We start from the raw sequence: 19,536 nt of genomic DNA, 5'->3' as shown, positions 1-19,536 counted from the left end.
AATAAAAAAAATTGTTCGAATTTCATCTTTATCAAATTTGAATATCAGAATAGTAGATGGTTTGAAAAAGATGTAATTTTTTTATGCGAGTTAGTTTTCAACCCGACTCACTTAGAACCCGAGTCACCACCGGGTTGAATCCAGGGTGACGTTGGCTCACCAATCCACATAATTTAATTATTTATTATTTTGTGTTTCAATATTATTAGTTAACATTTTTATTATTATATTAGAGATGAGGATAAAAAAAATGTTTTAAGAGAAAAAAATATTATATATTTAGCTATTCAAGACTTTAATAAGTGATACAAAAATTATCAATATTAGATTACATTTAGGTATGATATTTTTATTTATTTTGAATTGTCTCTAGAGTTTAACCCCAATAAATTTTATTTAGATTTAAATTAAAAAGATTATAGTTTTTTTTTTCTTCTAAAAAACACTTATAATTAAGTGAGTGAGTTTACTTATTAATGTATAATCTAAATGACTGAATATAGGTACGAGAAAGCGCGCCAAAATTGAACAATTTCCCGCTTTCTCTTCAAACTTAGGGTAGCACCCCTAAGGGTATTCTCCATCAGTAAATAACACACTAACTTCACACCAATCAGAGATCGAGAAAGACAGAGATGGCGGACGAGGAGCCAGTAAGCGGAAGGAGAAGGCCCAGGGGACCGGAGTCCACCGCTCGCAGCGAAGCGTTGGAGCGTCTCAAGGCCCGCCTCCGCGGTGGTCGTCGATCCGATAGCACTGGGCCCCAAATCAGGTTAGAAAACCCTGTCTACGACACTGTCCCTGAGGACGAGTACAATGCCCTCGTCGCCAAGCGCCGTGAACAGGCGCGCTCCTTTATAGTCGACGACGAAGGAATCGGATACGGCGATGAGGGCGAGGAAGAGGACTGGTCTCAGGCCGGATTCACTCTCTCCTCTGATGAATCCGAAGGCGAATCGGAGAGGCCGAAGCGGAAGAAGGTCGAGAAGAAGGATCCTCAGCCGAAACGGCCTTCTTCATCGCTCTCCGCCGCTGCGGCCATGATGGGAGGGCAGAGGTTGTCCTCCATGTTCACTTCCTCCGTTTTCAAGAAGAGCAGAGACGACAAAGTCTGCGAGAGCATCGTCGACGATGTTATCGCGGAGTACGCTGCGGACGAGACTGATAGACTGAGGCGTAGAAGGGCGAAAGGGAATTCCTCTTCCACTTCTGACGCAAACAATGTTTTGCGTGTTAATACCGCGTTTAGGGATAAGCCTTCTGTTTGTATGATGCAAGATTCTTCTTCATTGCCGGAACATGGTAACCCTGACTCTGTTAAGGTATTTGTTGAGAGTGATGGTTTTGACTCGGGGTTTGAGCCAATGAGCGTGGTGGTTAGTGAAGTCCAAGATTTCGGGCGTGGTAGTTCTGAGAATGGGCAGACACCGACGGTGGTAGCCGATGATTCTGAAGTTAATGAATGTATGGTTGAAGTGAAAGCGGATGCAAAGAAGGAGGTGTTCACTTTGAACGCGAAGGTTAAAGAAGCGGACGACACTGCATTGTCTGCTACTGCTGGTTGGAAGGAAGCAATACGCGGTGCTGGTGGGGTTGATGTTACTGATTCAAAGGATGCTTTGGAGAACTTACACTTAGAGTTTGATCTGGAGGAAGATGGATCACTGCCTTTCTACATATTAGACTCCTACGAGGAGTTTTATGGGGAAAACAGGGGCACCATTTATCTCTTTGGGAAGGTATTTTTACAGGATATATTGTCTTATTTCAATAGTTTTTTGACCTTTTCATCCACTGTACATGATGCTATTTTTTTATATTTCTTCAGCCCATAATATTTTAGCTGTAGAATGGAAGCCCCAGATTTTAGTTTTTCTGTTAAGTTTTCATCAGCATGGGTAATGTGTCAACTGGCAAAGCCATACTGTAAAGTGTCCTATTATTACTATTATTTTCATTATTTAGACTTGGTTTGCTTTTTTGGACTTGACCAAGGGAGGGTTGAGTTGTTGTGCAACAGTCGGTTGCTCATTGCTGCCAGTGAGTATTACTTTGATGGTTTGCATTCTCAATTCTGGTTTACAATTCAGGTTAAGACTGGGGATTTGTATCAGAGTTGTTGTGTTATTGTCAAGAGCATGCAGAGGTGTGTCTATGCAGTTCCTAGCCGACCCTCGCTTCGCACTGAAGAGATGATGAGTCTCGAGAGAGATGTCCAGGAGTCTCGAATTTCTTCTGCGGATTTCTTTAAAAAGCTGCAAGTAAGTTTGTAGATTGACTCTGGTGTATACATGTATCTACTATTTGTTTTTCTTTTTATTTATTTTTAATTTGTACCTTATTTTCGTCATATCTCGTGGTTGATGGGTTCTCTCTTGTAAAAAATTGTAGGATGCAGTAGCTGATGTTAAGAATGAGATAGCACAACATCTGGTGAATTTGGATGTTTCGAACTTTAGTATGGCACCTGTTAAGGTTTGCTAGCTACAATATTTGTCGTGTCTTGGAGTGCAAAAATGAGTTACGGATGCTTTCTGTGCCAATTGGATTTATTTAATTTTCTTTTTATTCTGATTTCTTGCTGATTTTTGCAGAGGAAATATGCATTTGATCGATTTGAAGTTCCTACAGGGGAAAATTATGTGGTGAAAATAAATTATTCATTCAAGGTACAGTATTAAATAAACTTCAAATTTGTCCCTTCTCTAGTTAAAAGGATGTTTAAAGTATATCTTTTGATGTATACTCAAGTTATTTTAGAGACAATTATAAACTCCAAATCTGTCCTTTCTCTAGTTAAAAGGCATTCTCTAAATTTTGTTATTCAAGTGTAGTTATAATATATATATATATATATATATATATATATATATGTATATGTATATGTATATATGTATGTATGTATGTATGTATGTATATGCACACATATATTTTATTTTTTTCAATGTTTTTACCTCTGCAGGATCCTGTACTTCCAGCAGATCTCAAAGGAGAAAGTTTCTGTGCTCTCTTAGGAACTAGTTGCAGGTATTATAAGTATTTGAAGACTATCCTATTTGCCGTTTTGATAGAATCCAAATCGCTAAAGCAATATATATAACATAGAACATTGTAATCACATATGCAACAACGCAATTGCTAAGAGACAATGGTCTCCTACTGAGAGTATTCTCTGTCCTCAAACTACAAATAACTTCACGTTTCCCAATTACACAGTCTTCTGTCGGATATATACTCCTAAGCCATTACTGCCAGCAGTTATTTTCTGCAAATAACTTTTATCCTGCAGTCTATAACAAAGAACTGTTTTCTAAGCAGGTTCTTTCAGCAAATATCTGGTGTTTTCGAAATAATAAGAACATGTAACTTTTAGGATGATCATTGAATGGGTTTCTTAAACTTGGGAACATTGGGAAATGATACTTGGGAGATTAATCTGGCAGAACCTTCAAGATTTCTTTTTGTGAAGATAAATTATTTTCTCCGTAACTATGCACTTCAAAAACGTTCTGGGTCTGTAAAATAGAATATTACACTATTTTTGTTCTTATTTTGATTTGAGGACTGAGTATCTGCCTTAACTTTAGAGACTAAAAGCCTATTTTTTGTTAACAAATATGAACTCTGTTATTTGAAGTTAGCATCATGCAAAGTCTTTTATACTGATACTCCCCGCTCTTGTCATGAGTGTCCATAAATTGAACATTTGACTTGTTAGACAAACAGTTGAACCAACTATTATAATTTGCAGTGCCCTTGAGCTTTTTCTGATTAAACGGAAGATAAAGGGGCCTTCATGGCTACGGGTTTCAAAGTTTGCTACAAGCTCATCTTCCCGAAGGGTGAGATTTTAAGTTGTGCATCAAATTGAAGTATTGTATATTTCTTGTCATTTATTCCATGTATAGGCGCCTTGTTTTAATCCAGGTATCTTGTTTGTACTTACAGGTTAGCTGGTGCAAATTTGAAGTAACTGTTGACTCTCCTAAACTCATAAAGACATCAGCTCCTTCAAAAATCACTTATAATATTCCTCCAGTGGTTGTTGCAGCAATAAACTTGAAAACCACCATAAATGAAAAGCAGAATATAAATGAGATTGTATCAGCATCCGTTGTCTGTTGTAACATGGTTAAGGTTGTTTATGGTTCTTTTTTTAGTGTTTGCTTACCATCACTGTGGTTGTTATGCATTGAGTGTTTAAATAACTGTCACCAATTATCTGTTCCTATTAGTATCTCCTCATTGTCTCTTTAAACATTACTATCAAAGTTTAAGATATTTTCTAGTAGATGGTTCACCATGTTGGATGGAGTTGCGGTGGAAGTATGTTCAGCAGTAACCTTTACTGTTTAACATTTTAGATTGATGCCCCTATGATGGCTTCAGAGTGGAGGAGACCCGGAAGGCTGACCCATTTTACTGTTGTTCGTAAACTTGATGGGAGTATATTTCCAATGGGATTCAACAAGGAGGTTACGGACAGAAACTTAAAAGCTGGTTCAAATATTCTGTGTGCTGAAAGCAGGTAGAGACATTACAAGATGGTTTGTACGTATTTGCTATGTTATTTTGAGTTTGAATATGATATCTAAAAACTGTGAAACTTTTCTTGGAAATTATGATGACTTCTAGGCTTGACCTATCTAATAACACTTTGTTTTCAGTGAAAGAGCTTTATTGAACCGCTTGATGTTAGAATTGCACAAGTTGGATTGCGATGTTCTGGTTGGACATAATATATCTGGATTTGACCTGGATGTTCTTCTCCACAGATCCCAGGTGGGAATTTTATCTTTTCCTCTAATAATTTCATGTTAACCAATTATTTGATTTTTCACAAAGTTAATCGAATTTGGCACATTCCTTTCTTATTAGTTCTTTGTCAAATGGATATATATACTGAAACCAATGGACGATATGAGGATGATAAATGATTGATTTAGGTGGTTTGAACAATTCATTCAATGAGGTAGAAATTAATTCTTAAGGGGGTAAAATTGTACAAAATTTTCACAAAGATCAAAACTACTTCAAAATTGGTTATGAAGAGGTTATATTGGAAGTCTGAATTTGTCCTGAAGAAAGTGTAGCAATTCTGCAGTTTTTTTAACCCGTCATTCTCAAGGTATTTTTTTTAGAGGTTGTTGTCGCTGTCTAACTGTTGAATAGACAAAGTTCTGATGTTTTTTCTGTGAAACTCACTAGCTGATGCCCCAGTTCATGTTGCCCAAAACACTATTATCAAGAAAGCTATATTTACAGTCAGTTGTTTCCAGATTACTGTTTGTGTTTTCAAGCTTAAAGTTTTCTACTGAATTTCTAAATACAGTTTTTTGGGGTTTGCATCATTTGTGCAAGAAAGTGACTTTCATTTTCCCTAAATGGCCCGCACTATAATTTAAAGCTCATTAGGCTTTTTAAAGCAAAAATCTGCTGCTGCTTTCCTTCTGACTTGCATTTTACAATTGATGCTACACCTAAAAACATCCAATAAAAATTATGCAGGCCTGCAAAGTGGCAAGCAGCATGTGGTCTAAACTAGGCCGCCTCAACAGATCGACTATGCCTAAACTTGGAAGAAGAAGTAAGGTTTTTGGTTCTGGAGCAGATCCTGGTATCATGTCATGCATTGCTGGCAGGCTTCTTTGTGATACATACTTGTGTTCCCGTGACCTATTAAAGGAGGTAAAATAATTGTTGAGAACTCGCACTGAGCAGTAATTGTGGTTTTTATTTCTTAGTAACCATAATTATTGGTTCTTCCAGGTTAGTTACTCTTTAAGTCACCTTGCAAAATCACACCTGAACAAGTTTCGGAAGGAAGTTGCTCCACATGAAGTTCCAAAAATGTTCCAGTCAGCAGAATCGCTAATGGAGCTTGTAGGTTCCAATATACTCAAACAGCTCTGCATTTTTTTTTGTTGCGGAGAACTATTTGAAGTGCTTGTTATGTAATGTTCACTGTGAATTATCTTTTTTAAATGATAAACACTTCATTATCGAATGAGATTTTTGTTTTAATATTGCTTCACTATTTTGGGGCTGATCTTGTTTGGGCTAATGGTAAATTTAGATACATTCGGCAATAGTTTGCACTCACAAATATTGAACTACGATGCTTGTATGGTTAATGATATTAGCAAATTTTATTCCGAACTTGATATTTTTTGATATTACCAGTGGATTGGAGTTAAACTTACTGGTTTTGGGCTGAATTGTTGAAACTTGAATATTTTCTAGTACGGAATATTTTAATACTATAATGAACAACTGTGCTGAATTTGGGGACTTTTATAGTCTTAGTTGATATGCTATGGGTTCTTATCAACTCACATGATCTTGCTAAATATTAGGGTGGGTCAAAGATTTTACCTTTTTCATTTGGAATATTCGAATGATTGAAAAAATATATAGTTTATTTGCTTCTATGTTGACAGTTATGGTGTTCTTGACTTGTTCAGATTGAATACGGTGAAACAGATGCATGGTTGTCTATGGAACTAATGTTTTATTTAAGTATTCTTCCACTCACCCGTCAGCTGACTAATATAAGTGGTAATCTGTGGGGGAAAACTCTTCAGGTGAGACCCCGATGTATTTACTTTTTATCTTGATTTGATATTGGGCTTAACTGGCCAGGCAGCAGCCAACAGCTAAATTTTTATTTTATTATTTCAGGGTGCTCGAGCACAGAGGGTTGAATATCTTTTGCTGCATACTTTCCATGCAGTGAAATATATGGTGCCAGACAAGTTCTCAAACTATTCTAAAGAAACGAAATTGACGAAACGTAGAGTAACCCACGATGCTGAAGATAGCAACTACGATGTAGATGTTGACGATGTAAACTATGACAATGATGCTTCTGAAGCTGATAATAAGAAAAGCAAAAAGGGTCCTTCTTATGCTGGGGGACTGGTTTTGGAGCCAAAGAAGGGTCTATATGACAAATATATACTACTTCTGGATTTCAACAGTCTTTATCCTTCTATTATTCAGGTTAGTGCCGCTGTCTTTCATAATGTGCTTGGTTTATTTTGTCTAATTTGTTACAAGCGGCAAATTGTTACAGGTTTTACTGTTTGCAACTTACTGAATTGAATTACAGGAATACAATATTTGCTTTACAACTGTTGAAAAATCTTTGGATGGATCTTTTCCACGTCTACCATCAAGTAAAACAACTGGAGTCTTGCCAGAGGTAAAAGATGCACACACATACAAATGTTTTATCTTTTAATCAATTTGAACTTGAAGTTTTATACTATTTTCTTGTTTGCTAGTTGGGTATGATTTAAGCTATGGAGCCCGGCCAAATTTTATTCCCTAATTTAGGTGAATTACAACTTTTGACAAGTTGATTGGCTTTTTTCTGTATGCGAGTTGGTCCAATTAAAGATAAATTAAATTTTTTGTCAGTTATGCATTTATACTGAAGTGGTTTATATATTCTTAACAGTACTGGAGGAGGCTGTGACTTCTATTTTGTTGCGCATGGATAGGGTGTTTTAAGATTTCTAGATTGTTTACCTTGATAAATTAAATTTGTTGTCAGTAATGCATTTATACTGAAGTGGTTTATATATTCTTTACAATACTGGAGGAGGCTGTTGCTTATATTTTATTGCGTATGGATAGGGTGTTTTAAGATTTCTTTACAATACTGCATTGTAACTGTATTTTCTAGAGTTGTCTCCATCTGGTGTGTTTGTGCCTTGGGTGCTATTGTTACTTACGTGAAAAAGCAGTTTGAAAATGAGGATTCAACAGTATTTTTGGTGTTAAAAAAACTATAAAATTAGTAGCTGATGCCCAATCAAGTTGGCATGGTTGTTTCAGTGGAAAGTGATGTAGAACGTGGCAACAAAAGGACTGGACTAGAGAAAACAATGTTCTTTTTTTCTAATTTCATGCATCACAGTGAATAATTTTCTGCATCCAAATAAGATCTGATCAATGATAAAGAATGATATGATATGTCCTTTGCTATTACCGAATGACATATTTATTTGAAAATCACTCAAGTAACGTAAAGCAGTAGCACAGTAAGTACAGGCCGGGACTGTTTGTTTCACCTACAAAGCATATTTATTTGAAGACAGCATTCATAACGATTCATTTTAAATTGCCTCAAACTAAATAATCTTGTCTTAGAATTCCTTACACAAATGCTCCTTAGTTTTTGCACATTGGCACAATCAAGGCCTAGAATATTTAGTTGTTTTGTTCAAGTAAAAGTGGCACGTCTGTTTTTCGTGTGGTTTATCAATATATCTAAAAATTTATAACTTCATTAATGTACAAGTTATTTTCATATCCTTTCGTGTAGACTACAGAGTTTAGATGCGTGTATAATTGAGGATGTTTTTGTTGGTAGGTGCTGAAAAATCTGGTAGATAGGAGGAAGAAGGTAAAGTCGTGGATAAAGAATGAAAAAAAGAAGAATGAAAAAGCTGATCCTATAAGGGTTCAGCAACTGGATATTCAGCAGCAAGCACTAAAGCTTACTGCTAACAGGTGTTATTTCCTTTTCCTTTCCTTGCATCTTTCAATATTAAATGCTGTTGTTCCTTCTGCGTTAAATTTAATGGTGTGTTATGCAGTATGTATGGGTGCCTGGGATTTTCCAATTCAAGATTTTATGCTAAGCCGTTGGCTGAGCTTATTACTTTACAAGTAAGAATACACTTGCTTATTCAGTGTAACGAGTGATTACTGTACTCCGAAACATATTTTCAAATGCTCACATTTTCAGTTGCATGTCTATTGGCCATTCAGGGAAGGGAGATACTGCAGAGTACTGTTGATTTAGTTCAGAATGCCTTGAATTTAGAGGTTATCTCTAGTACTCTTCATCTTGAAGTATTAGAGTTTGGTATATTAGTTATATTTATTTGATGTAACTGGAGGTGAATATTAGGCTCTTAATTTGTGCATTGTTTTTTTTCTTTATAGGTGATCTATGGCGACACGGATTCAATAATGATTTACAGTGGGCTGGATGATATTGAGGAAGCTAATAAAATTGCTGTAAAAGTTATTCAAGAGGTAAGGTTTGACTATTAGCTGTGAAAATCTCTTAATTCTTGGTGGTTTAGATTTGAATATCCTTTCCTCTGTTCTTATGCCGTGCTACATGGTGTTTTAGAGCTAACACCATAATTTTTCAGCATTGTTATCCCCTTGTTAAATACATTTCAAGATTCTTTTTTAGGTGATTTAATTTGGACACGACTGCAACATTGTCTTAGCAAGTTTAGTTTGCACTGTTTACAACTACAGATAATTCTGGCATATTTCCATATTTCAAGAATAAATGGCAGTTTTCCCTCCTTTTCTTTTTTCAGCTATCTTCTCGTGATGTGTTTTCTGCTTTAATTTGTCATCAGGTCAATAAGAAATATAAATGTTTGGAAATTGATCTTGATGGTTTATATAAAAGAATGCTGCTTCTCAAGAAAAAGAAGTATGCAGCTGTAAAGTTGCTGTTTAAAGATGGCACCCCATATGAGGTATGCTTGTGATAACTTATTCTTTTACATTACCAATCATAAGATCATACAGTGAGGTTATTGCATGGTGAAGGTGATTGAACGTAAAGGTCTTGACATTGTTCGTCGTGACTGGAGCTTATTAGCTAAAGAATTAGGAGATTTTTGCTTGACTCAAATTTTGTCTGGAGGGTATGTTACTTACCTTTTTGCCAATTTGCCTGCCTAGATGCATAATCACTCAAGTTTTTACTAAGTAGTTATATTATGGTTCCCATGCTCACAGGTCATGTGAAGATGTAGTGGAGTCAATTCACAACTCGCTCATGAAGGTAAATTGTGATTTCTTGAAGTATCAGACATTTGTTTATAATAACTTACCATGTGATTAGAAAAATTCTTCCTGGAGCTTTGGGCTCATTACTTTCTGCCCAAAGAGTGGAATGCTATTTATAGGGTGGTCCAAAAACTTGAGTGCTTGGGTGTATAATCCACATTTGATGGGATTAATCGATGATGTGGAATACTTTTTTTTGGTTGATCTAGTTATCAACCGTTTCTGAAGAAATTGAAGTTCATTGGGGATTGATGGGATTAATCGATGATGTGCAATACTTTTTTTTGGTTGATCTAGTTATCAACCGTTTCTGAAGAAATTGAAGTTCATTGGGGATTTTGTCATGTAAATTTTGCCTTTCATTTTAATTAATGATTTTTATATTGGAGTTTGAGGTTTGTTTTTCCTGCAAACCGGTCGATGTTAATCTTAATACAGGTACAAGAAGAAATGAGGAACGGACAAGTACCATTAGAGAAATATGTCATTACGAAGACTTTGACTAAACCTCCTGAAGCTTATCCTGATGCCAAGAACCAGCCACATGTTCTTGTTAGTCCAAGCTGTTTTCATTTGTTACTTCAAATAGTCTGATCTATGTTCTTTTACTACGACCTACTTGATTCTGACTTCTGAGGATGCTTTTCTTGATCACAACGTATAGGTGGCACAAAGATTGAAGCAACAAGGTTACTCTTCTGGCTGTTCTGTTGGTGATACAATCCCGTATATAATTTGTTATGAACAGGTTTGTCATTTAGTAATTCACTTCCTATCAAAGGACAAATAGTGTAACCCTGGGAAATGTATTTTGATGAAGTACTCGACGTTGGTTATGTTCTTTCTCACTTTTGTATTTTTAATATTACGTTCTGCTTTGATTAGGGTGGCAGTTCAGGCAGTGCTGGTGGCATTGCTCAACGTGCTAGACATCCTGAAGAACTTAAACGGGAACAAGGGACATGGCTGATTGACATTGATTACTATTTATCACAACAGGTAATGCAGTGGTTAATTTTATAAATAACAATGGTTACCGAGTACTGTACTCTAATTGAGTATTTTATGTTTTGGTTTTGTAGATCCATCCCGTAGTATCACGCCTCTGTGCATCAATTCAGGGAACAAGCCCAGAAAGACTGGCTGATTGCTTAGGTCTTGACTCCTCAAAGGTAAAATATACTTCCTAGTTTGTCTCAGCATTCAGATCCAGGTATTTACTTTTATTTTTTGTATAAGTTATCTAAATTGGAAAACTATATTGTTTTACAGTTTCATCATAAATCAAGTGAAGCTTTTAATGATGATTCTAGCAGTTTACTCTTGTCTGCTGCTAATGATGAAGAGAGGTATGTCTTGGTTTTTAAATTCTGATCCCATTAATTTTCAAAAATCTCTTAAATGCAGATATGCGCTACCAATGTTAATATAGATACTTGGTAGGAATGACAAGGGGTTATTCTTGAATGGTTAATATCTGTTACTAGTAACTTTGTTTTTATTTCTTGATTTTTTTTAATTCAAATAAAATTTACTAAAAATAATTAACCAGTAGTGGGTATTTGCTGGTTTGTATGTCTTTATACTCCTATCCGTCTTGTGAATAAGTGAGTAATAAAATATTCGTGTTCATAACCGGCATGTATCCATCGAGGATATCATATGAATTTTACATGTAGATATCCGTGAGTATGGTTTTTTTTGTCTCATGATTACTGCTTGAGCCTTTCTGTTTCAATTCTGAAATTTAGTATACTCTGCAGAGATTTCAACAAGCTATAAAAAATATTTTTACCGTATTTTAGCTTTATTAATTTAGGTTTTGGTAGATTCTTGCTAAAGCTGTGTTATGATCAATGGATTTTACTGATGATTTCTGTTAGGTTCCTAATTTGGGAACCTAATCAAGAACTCTCTTTCTCACCAAAAGACACAAGAAAGATAGGAAAAACCTAATATTATTCACAGAAAGAATGTTCTGTACAACTGAATACAGAGGCTTAACCCTCTTCACAGGTCAATACCGGTCAACAAAGATCTCTCCAAAAGTCCCTTCTAACTATCCAAACAATCTATTTATACAGTTCCTCTACCTTCTATCCTAATCCCATTTCCCATTATATCCTTATATCCCCAAATACCCTATATCCTAACAATTTCCCTATTCATAATTATTAATTCATGGATTGGATGTGATAAAATAATTTCAGGTATCGGGGATGTGAGCCGTTGGTGTTGTCATGCCCCAGCTGCTCTGGTACATTTAACTGCCCACCCGTCTCTAAATCTATTTGCTGCTTGTTGGGAAGTGGAATGACAACCAGCGTATCCACCGAGGAATCTGACTTCAATTTCTGGCGTAAGCTGTGTTGTCCTAAATGCCCCGAAGATGTCAAAATTTCTCCAGCGATGATAGCGAATCAGGTTTGACTAATTCGAGGCATCTCTAAAAGTATTGTTGTTTAAGTGCGCTTAGAGTTTTGAAACCAGTTTCAGATTCTGGAATGAACTTCAAAATAGAACATTTAAAGTAACATCTAACATGTTTTTTGATTTGATTTAGCACAGAATATTATTCCCAGAATATACTTACACTTCGTTATACTTCATAGGTCAAAAGGCAAGCAGATATGTTTGTTTTGATGTACTATAAAGGTTTATTAACGGTAAGTCACCTCTCTAAATATATTATGAAAATTAGCAGCCTGTGAAAGTTTAAGTGTCATTTTCCTTGTCTGTTTTGGCATATCCAGTGTGATGATGAAACGTGTAAGCATACAACGCGAAGTATCAGCCTTCGGTTGGTTGGTGATTCCGAGAGAGGAACTGTTTGTCCAAATTATCCTCGCTGCAATGGTCGTCTGCTTAGAAAGGTTTCACTCCACGAACTTGTTGAATTTTAACAAGTGCTTTCATACGCGTACTATAATATACTAAATGTTTATATGATTTTTCAGTACACTGAAGCAGACTTGTACAAGCAGCTCTCGTATTTTTGCCACGTGTTTGACACTGTTTCTTGTATAGAAAAGGTACTCACTAAATGATACGACAAGATTGATGTTTGAGTTAAATAAATGAATGATGATTAACTAACTATACAACTTGGTTCAACATTATTAATCATCTGTTTTTGGACGTGACTCTTCCAGATGGAGGCCAAATCTAGAATAACTATAGAGAAAGAGTTGATAAAAATTAGGCCGATGATTGATCCAGCAGCTTCAACAGCGCAGAAGATCAGGGACCGTTGTGCCTTTGGTTGGGTGAGACTGGAGGATCTGGTCATATCAGTTTAATCTGCAGGTTTGGTGTCCACCCGAAGCAGGGGTTTTTTTTAGCAGAGTGATGATGAATTATAAATAGATTATCAAGCGTGATTGAGCAAATCATGCTGGCAGAACTGGGCTCTTATCAATCTTCTATACTAATATTTACTTGATTGTGTAGCTGTAGATGTTCATAGAACAATTTCACATGTTCTGTAAATATGTTTACGTTTATCTTTATTATTTTCAAAGCTCCTCAATTGATTACAGTGTGCCTAATGTAATTTTACAATTTAGGGTAATTTTTTTATTATAAAAAATTTAATAATTGATTCTTTTTAAGAATGTTGAATAGTTTTATGATTAAGTGATGTATTTTTCCAAACGAGACAACGCCACAACGTTTGGATCCAAAGGTTGTACAAGTGGGTGAATAATTTATTTCGATTATTTCTTTTATGTTTTTTATCGTTAAATATAAGATATTAATTTTAAGATTGAACTATTAATTTTTTTAAATGTAATTAAATACAAAATTGAAGCACAAAAATAGGTATACAGCCTAGAAAGATGTAAGCACATCCATATATGATTATAGATAGTTAATCACAAGAATGCAAATGTTATTACAATTTCTTTCGCCTCCATTAATTAATCAGGTGCATCTCCATTTATTTACCTTGTTATCGCAGCTCTCCAACAGGTGCCTCATTGACCCACAAGAAATGAATGAAGTCATATAACTTTGCACTCACACTAACCTGACCAGAATTTGAAGTAAAAGTGTTAAAAGCATTTTAAAAGGAAGATTATTAAATAATAAAGCATCATACCTTATAGGGAGTTGGATTTAGTCTCCTCATGTGGTCAGGTCGCATTTGCTCAAGTTGCTGGATGCATCGCTCTCTAATGTCCTTTAAAGGGGGTAGAATTTCTTCGTTTTTATCTTCAACAAATAACAGAGCATATTATAAGATTATTTAAACCCTTATTGAGTTTTAAGGACCAGAGGATCATTGCACTGTAGGTTTAAGTCCATTAATAATGTCATGAGATGCCCTAAACAGTGTTAAAGCCAAAGAAATATAGGTAAAGTATGGCAAAGGTCCTATTTTTTCCCGTGGCATAACTGAATTTTGATAGGTTCATACCTGAATTCCCAGCACAGTAACACCTTAGAAGCTCCTCAATTTTCTGAGGCACCACATATGCTCTTTTGGATTCTCGAAAGGGATGGCGGCACAGGATTCTTTCTCCCACCTATCATGAAATTTTCTTAAAAAATATAAATGATTACATTTGTAAATTACACTTTCATGATATAAGACCACTGTAGTCTTATTTTGTCTACACGTGACTACTATGTTTTATTTATTTTTTCTCATGAATTAAAATCTTAATTAGATATGATGGGAAGATTAATTGTGACTTAAGAGAATGTGACGGTTCTGAACCTTGTAATAATTTGCAGTAACTGATAGACAAGAAAATACCTTTGGAGGGGGTTCATCTTCTCCTGTCATTATGTCTACCAAAGCATAACCTTCTTTCCCATACAATCTATATATTCGCTTCTTACATGGAATAGTGACCTAAAACAGATAAAATAGCAAAAGGGTGATAAGATTATAATTAAATGCAAATTAATGGTCCCAGTTAAATATTTTGTTTAGTGTTCAAACCTTTGAGACAGCTTCAGAAAGTTTGATACGAGGTTTATTATTAATTTCAACCAGCTTGAAAACAACACCTAAAGCAGCTTGAGCATAACACGTAACCAGGTATGTACCAATTCCATAGGCATCAATCTGATGACCCTGCAGAAAAAGATGCAATCCAATAAAAGAACTAGGATAAAAAAAAAACTATGAATTCAGGTATAGACTATTGTTTTAGCAACATTGTGCTTCAATCTAAACCGTCATTTTTCTTGAATCAATAGCATATAAGCTACCATTCCAGTTTGTAAACGAACTTACCTGTTTGTTTAAAGCATCTATTGTTTCCTCATTAAGGTCATTGCTAGCTGTGATACTCATCTTTCCGAAACCGGGCAATCCAAATTCCTTCTCAATGGAGCAAAACAACTTCCTGATCTCACAAGACAGATATGCAAGGTCGCCAGAATCCAGCCTAATGCCAATTGCTTTGTATCTGCTCAGAACATCACCTAAACTCAGCAATGAATAACAATTACATCATCAAGTGATTATGATAAGTATGCAGGGAAAACTTCTTGACGTACCCTAAGTCACTGAGAGCTAATGCAACTGCACAAAAGTTAGGAACTCCACTCCTCATAACCTGTTAACACATGTAAGTGTCACCATGTGCAAAAATAGTTAAACTAAACCTGAACTAACATGTTCGCAAAAGACAGAATAAGGATAAGGATAAACAAGATTTACTCAACCATTGGACATTGATGATCAAAATGGTTCTAAAATTATCTACGGTTGTGAGGCGCAACAGAGACAATTAATATCCTTAGCAGGTTCAAGAACAGAGTTTGATAGGAATTTGTTTGACTTGTTTGTTAAAAATATTTTGTATCCCTCTTTCATTATAATAAAGAATCTGAATTGTTAATTTCATATCTTTTAGTTGTAGAACTAGAATAGTGGTTAATAATTATCATTCACCTTATAAATGGTGCTTTCATTAGCCTACTATTCTCTCATACGCACTCCATCATTTGTCATGACCATTCATATGCCTAACAAAATGTGTAATACCAAGAAATATCGGTATAAGAAAATAAGAAAATATTATACACTTACGTCGTAAGTGTCTACTAAGGCAAGAAAGTTATCAGGAAATGCTAATGCATACGATGTCAATGCTGCCAGCTCACTTTTATTGGTGTCAGCAGAATTGCCACGAAGTGAATCCGACCGCTGCACAGTCACAAATCAGTATAGATTATTGTTGTTGGTAAAGCACAAATATATGCTATAACAATGTTCATGTGGAGAAATGGAAGAAACTGAGGATGTTGGAGTATAACAAGAGAAAGAATACATCTAAAAGGGAAAGAAAATTTGAAATGTTCAGTCAATTAAAAATCAAGTCTACAAGTCTAGAAAACTCAATACACAATGGAAATTGTGAAAACTCACACGGCCATAATTTATTAAGCACTTTAATAGCCCCAAATATGCTAAGAATTCCAAATTCAGAATAAATTTTCAACAAAACATTCCATACAACTAATAATGCCAGTATCCATTTTTTGTATCTTCTTAATCCTATTCCATGATCCATGATGGACATCATTTACAACTTTGACATGAACTGACGCTTAAATATACGTGGACTTGGAAGTAACTGTCATCAGGATGACACCAAACCACAAATTATCAACCACAGATTAAAAAAGTATTTCTAAAGGATTTAGATCAAGTCACCTCAATTTTTCTCAGCCAGTCTCCAACTAAGCTAACAAAATCTTGACATGTACTTGAACCATCTTTTTTACGAAGCGCTTTGTCTTTAATCTCGTCAAGGCTCTGCTTAACACCGGTCGCACAAGATACGCATAAGAGTAAGCAAATCAAATACATCAGAGAATGACTAAAGTCATAACAAAGCATAAATGTACTGATAACAGAAATCATAATGATAAAGAGAGGATTCTTGACTGAAAGTCTATTATTATAATATGAGAGGATCTTCCTCATCTTTTCCTTTCTTCTATGATTTTATAATATCATTCTCATATCTTGATCTTATAAGAAATTTGATCCTTGCAGTTTTATATTTGGGTTTTACGATCTCCAAAGAGGTTCATAAATCTCTGAACTAATTGCGCTGCATTTAGTTTTTCATGAATTGCTGAATCAGGACATAAATATAAAATAGACAATGTCCCTTCTGATTAACAGGTACACCTATGTAGAGATATAAGGTTGGCTTGGTGAAAAAAGTAGGATATATTCCCACCAAACAGGGACTCATCATCAACACAATCAGAATATGTCAAGAATTTCAATGAAATGTGCACATACCATATAGGAGCTAACGAATGCATGGGACTGAGTACCACGAAGGGGAATCCCAAATAACATTCCTGCTGCAACGTTGCTATTGATGTGGCATACGAAAAAGCAAAGTTACACAATACCAAAGGTCAGATACAAAAAATTCACTCAACCCAAACAAATAGCTAAAAGTGGAATGTCATTTTAACTTGATAGTCAAGTAACGATAACATAATAAGTTTACATGCCATCTTGCCAAAATCGTGCCCCGCCATCTTAAATTAACAGTGAAGAAACATCTTATATTTTTTCCTCGAGTTAACAAATCTTAGAAATATATTTAATTAATAGTCATAACTAGCACACTCTGTTGGCATTACAAAAAAAATAGTCCACAAAAAATCTCAGTCATGATAACTGCTAGTTCTAGGTATATATATATAATATGACGAGCCTTTGAACCTTATAATGCCAATTGGCAAACATAACTAGAATTGAAGTTGTTTGATAGATAGTACCTTGTTGCATCAAATCCCCCAATGTAACTGTACTTTGATGCACCAATTCCACCATCAGGCCCCTACGTTGAAAATAATATTTTTTTTGATATATCATTGAGGAAAGAATTTAATTAAAAAAAAAATTCATCAATTATTTTTTGAGAAGGACTTAGAAACCTGAGCCCTTCGTAGTCCAAACTCAAGCAGAGTTTTTGATTTTCCAGCGACAAAACGATGCCTTGCAGCATTAGTAGAAACTAATGATGCAAAATTAACGAGATTGATAAAAGGTGTTTCTAGCAATTGAACAACCTGAAGAGTAGAAAGTCAAGTTAATGCAAGAAACAAGAATTGGAAAGTGATGTAAACGGAAAGAGAGCATTTAATAGTAGCAGGTACTCACTGCAAGCGGACCTTCAACTCTCAACAAGGGTACCTTAGCAAAAACAACTGATCCTTCGGGAAGAGCATACACCTCCACATCAGAACAGTCAATTCCTCTAAGATAGTCAAGGAAGCCTTCCTATGATTTAGTCAATAATTACCAAAGTTGCTATTTATTTTGAACAAAAAATATACCAGAAAAATCACAGAAGCGTCAAAAGAAACTTGTGTATATAGTAAGACTTATAACAAGATCACTCCATATAAGAGACTCTGCCAGAAAAAAGGTTTTAGAGTGTGTTGCTAAAATTTTTTAAATGAGAAAAAAATGTTTGTAAGACCTATTTTGGCGATGTAGTTTACTCCAGACAATGGTAATCTATCTGTTCAACCTTAAACATGCTCTCTTTTATGTCCTGTTAGAGTGAAATGATCGAACACTGAAACGAAAGTGTCGCACACGTTTACCTCACATGAAACAGACAAATTATCTTTGATATAATCAATTTGTTCCTCGGTGAGCTTGAAATTAGCAATGAATCTCACGCATTCTTCCAAACCAGCGAAGACGGTGTATTCCCCTCCGAAGGGGTTCTTCCGAAAATACAAATCAAACCTGAAACAAAAATTACTCTCACAAGCGAATCACATCATAAACAAACGAATATATCAAACTGCACCCATCCAAACCAAAAAAGATCATGATGAAGATTTAGTATAGGGTTGAATCACGCACACAGCACGTTCTTGATGCTTGCCAGATTTCCAGTAGGCATAAGCCATGGTGAATTGGTATTGATCCGTCAACAAAGGAGTCACCATCGGGTTTGTGGGTCCGGGTATTTTCCGACCCAAATTTTTCTTCTTGGGCTCTTTCGTTGCCATGGTTGATCTTGTGTTGTTCAATAAACTAAGCTTTTTCTATATATAATCAAGAAACAAACTTCTTAGGTTGAAGCAAGCGTGAGTGAGAACCCATTGAATCAAAATGCACATATATATAGAGGTGTTGTTATGGCTTTGCCTTACATGCATGCAAAACGTGAGTGTTTGATGCGTTTTGGAGAGAAGTGACAATTTTAACAACAAATAGTCCCAAATCAAAGACAAAAGAGTTTCTTTTCAGCAATTTGCTATTAAATTAAATATTTTTGAGAAAATATCGTTTCTCATCTCGCACACATGGCAGCTTCTCAACGTTTTCATGAGTATAATTTGCAACACTGAAACAAGCTGAGTCAGGTTCAAGAACACCTGTGTATGTGTGATTCCATTCCATAAAATGTGGCTAACGAATTTCAAAGCAAGTAAAAGTAAAAATGAAAGATACGAACGCCATCGAAAAAGGATCTGCTGCAGTTCAAGCATAAACTTCCTGCATCATATGCTCTTTTCATTTCATTTTTAGTCGACGGTTGAAATCTCCATCATCTACGTAAGGTTAATTTAGAATATACATGTCAACACCAAATTTATCTTACAAAACAATTTTATAAAATTAAATTAAACTTAAAATTTAATTCTTAAAATAATTTGATGTCTTCTCACAATAAATAACATGTTAGATTTTTA

The 19,536-nt window shown here is 35.2% G+C and overlaps 2 protein-coding genes across 3 annotated transcripts; one reads left to right on the top strand and one right to left on the bottom strand.

Annotated features, from left to right (window-relative positions):
* Positions 1-562: 562 nt before the first annotated feature.
* Positions 563-13,436, top strand: ICU2 (DNA-directed DNA polymerase). Of its 2 annotated transcripts, XM_088100738.1 has the most exons (31): positions 571-1,739; positions 2,091-2,261; positions 2,392-2,475; positions 2,595-2,669; positions 2,963-3,027; positions 3,752-3,842; positions 3,949-4,137; positions 4,365-4,528; positions 4,668-4,782; positions 5,509-5,688; positions 5,770-5,883; positions 6,465-6,584; positions 6,682-7,002; positions 7,112-7,204; positions 8,381-8,520; positions 8,607-8,679; positions 8,782-8,838; positions 8,959-9,051; positions 9,393-9,515; positions 9,589-9,686; positions 9,781-9,826; positions 10,270-10,383; positions 10,496-10,579; positions 10,717-10,830; positions 10,914-11,003; positions 11,104-11,180; positions 12,042-12,255; positions 12,444-12,497; positions 12,585-12,704; positions 12,789-12,863; positions 12,984-13,436. In XM_088100738.1, the coding sequence occupies exons 1-31, from the start codon at positions 636-638 to the stop codon at positions 13,128-13,130; spliced, it is 4,605 nt and encodes a 1,534-aa protein (XP_087956864.1). In that variant the 5' UTR covers positions 571-635; the 3' UTR covers positions 13,131-13,436. The 2 variants fall into 2 exon arrangements, 1 of the variants encoding a protein (XP_087956864.1); XR_015782655.1 differs by lacking the exons at positions 10,914-11,003; positions 12,585-12,704; positions 12,789-12,863; positions 12,984-13,436 and having other exon boundaries at positions 563-1,739; positions 10,717-10,819; positions 11,157-11,180.
* Positions 13,437-13,667: 231 nt separating this feature from the next.
* LOC124831082 (nicotinate phosphoribosyltransferase 2-like) lies at positions 13,668-18,993 on the bottom strand. Its single transcript, XM_047304975.2, has 15 exons — positions 18,701-18,993; positions 18,433-18,580; positions 17,984-18,103; positions 17,758-17,892; positions 17,599-17,660; positions 17,108-17,183; positions 16,508-16,609; positions 15,881-15,997; positions 15,346-15,404; positions 15,080-15,254; positions 14,783-14,917; positions 14,594-14,692; positions 14,252-14,360; positions 13,934-14,046; positions 13,668-13,861 (listed from the first exon to the last, which is right to left on the bottom strand). The coding sequence occupies exons 1-15, from the start codon at positions 18,847-18,849 to the stop codon at positions 13,784-13,786; spliced, it is 1,677 nt and encodes a 558-aa protein (XP_047160931.1). The 5' UTR covers positions 18,850-18,993; the 3' UTR covers positions 13,668-13,783.
* Between the last annotated feature and the right edge of the window lie 543 nt (positions 18,994-19,536).

Source organism: Vigna umbellata, chromosome 10 (genome assembly GCF_029865625.1).
Source record: "Vigna umbellata cultivar VRB3 chromosome 10, Vumbellata_1.0, whole genome shotgun sequence".
NCBI classification, from domain to species: Eukaryota; Viridiplantae; Streptophyta; class Magnoliopsida; order Fabales; family Fabaceae; genus Vigna; species Vigna umbellata.
Note: the sequence above shows the minus strand (reverse complement) of the source record. Positions and strands in the feature narration are given on the sequence as shown.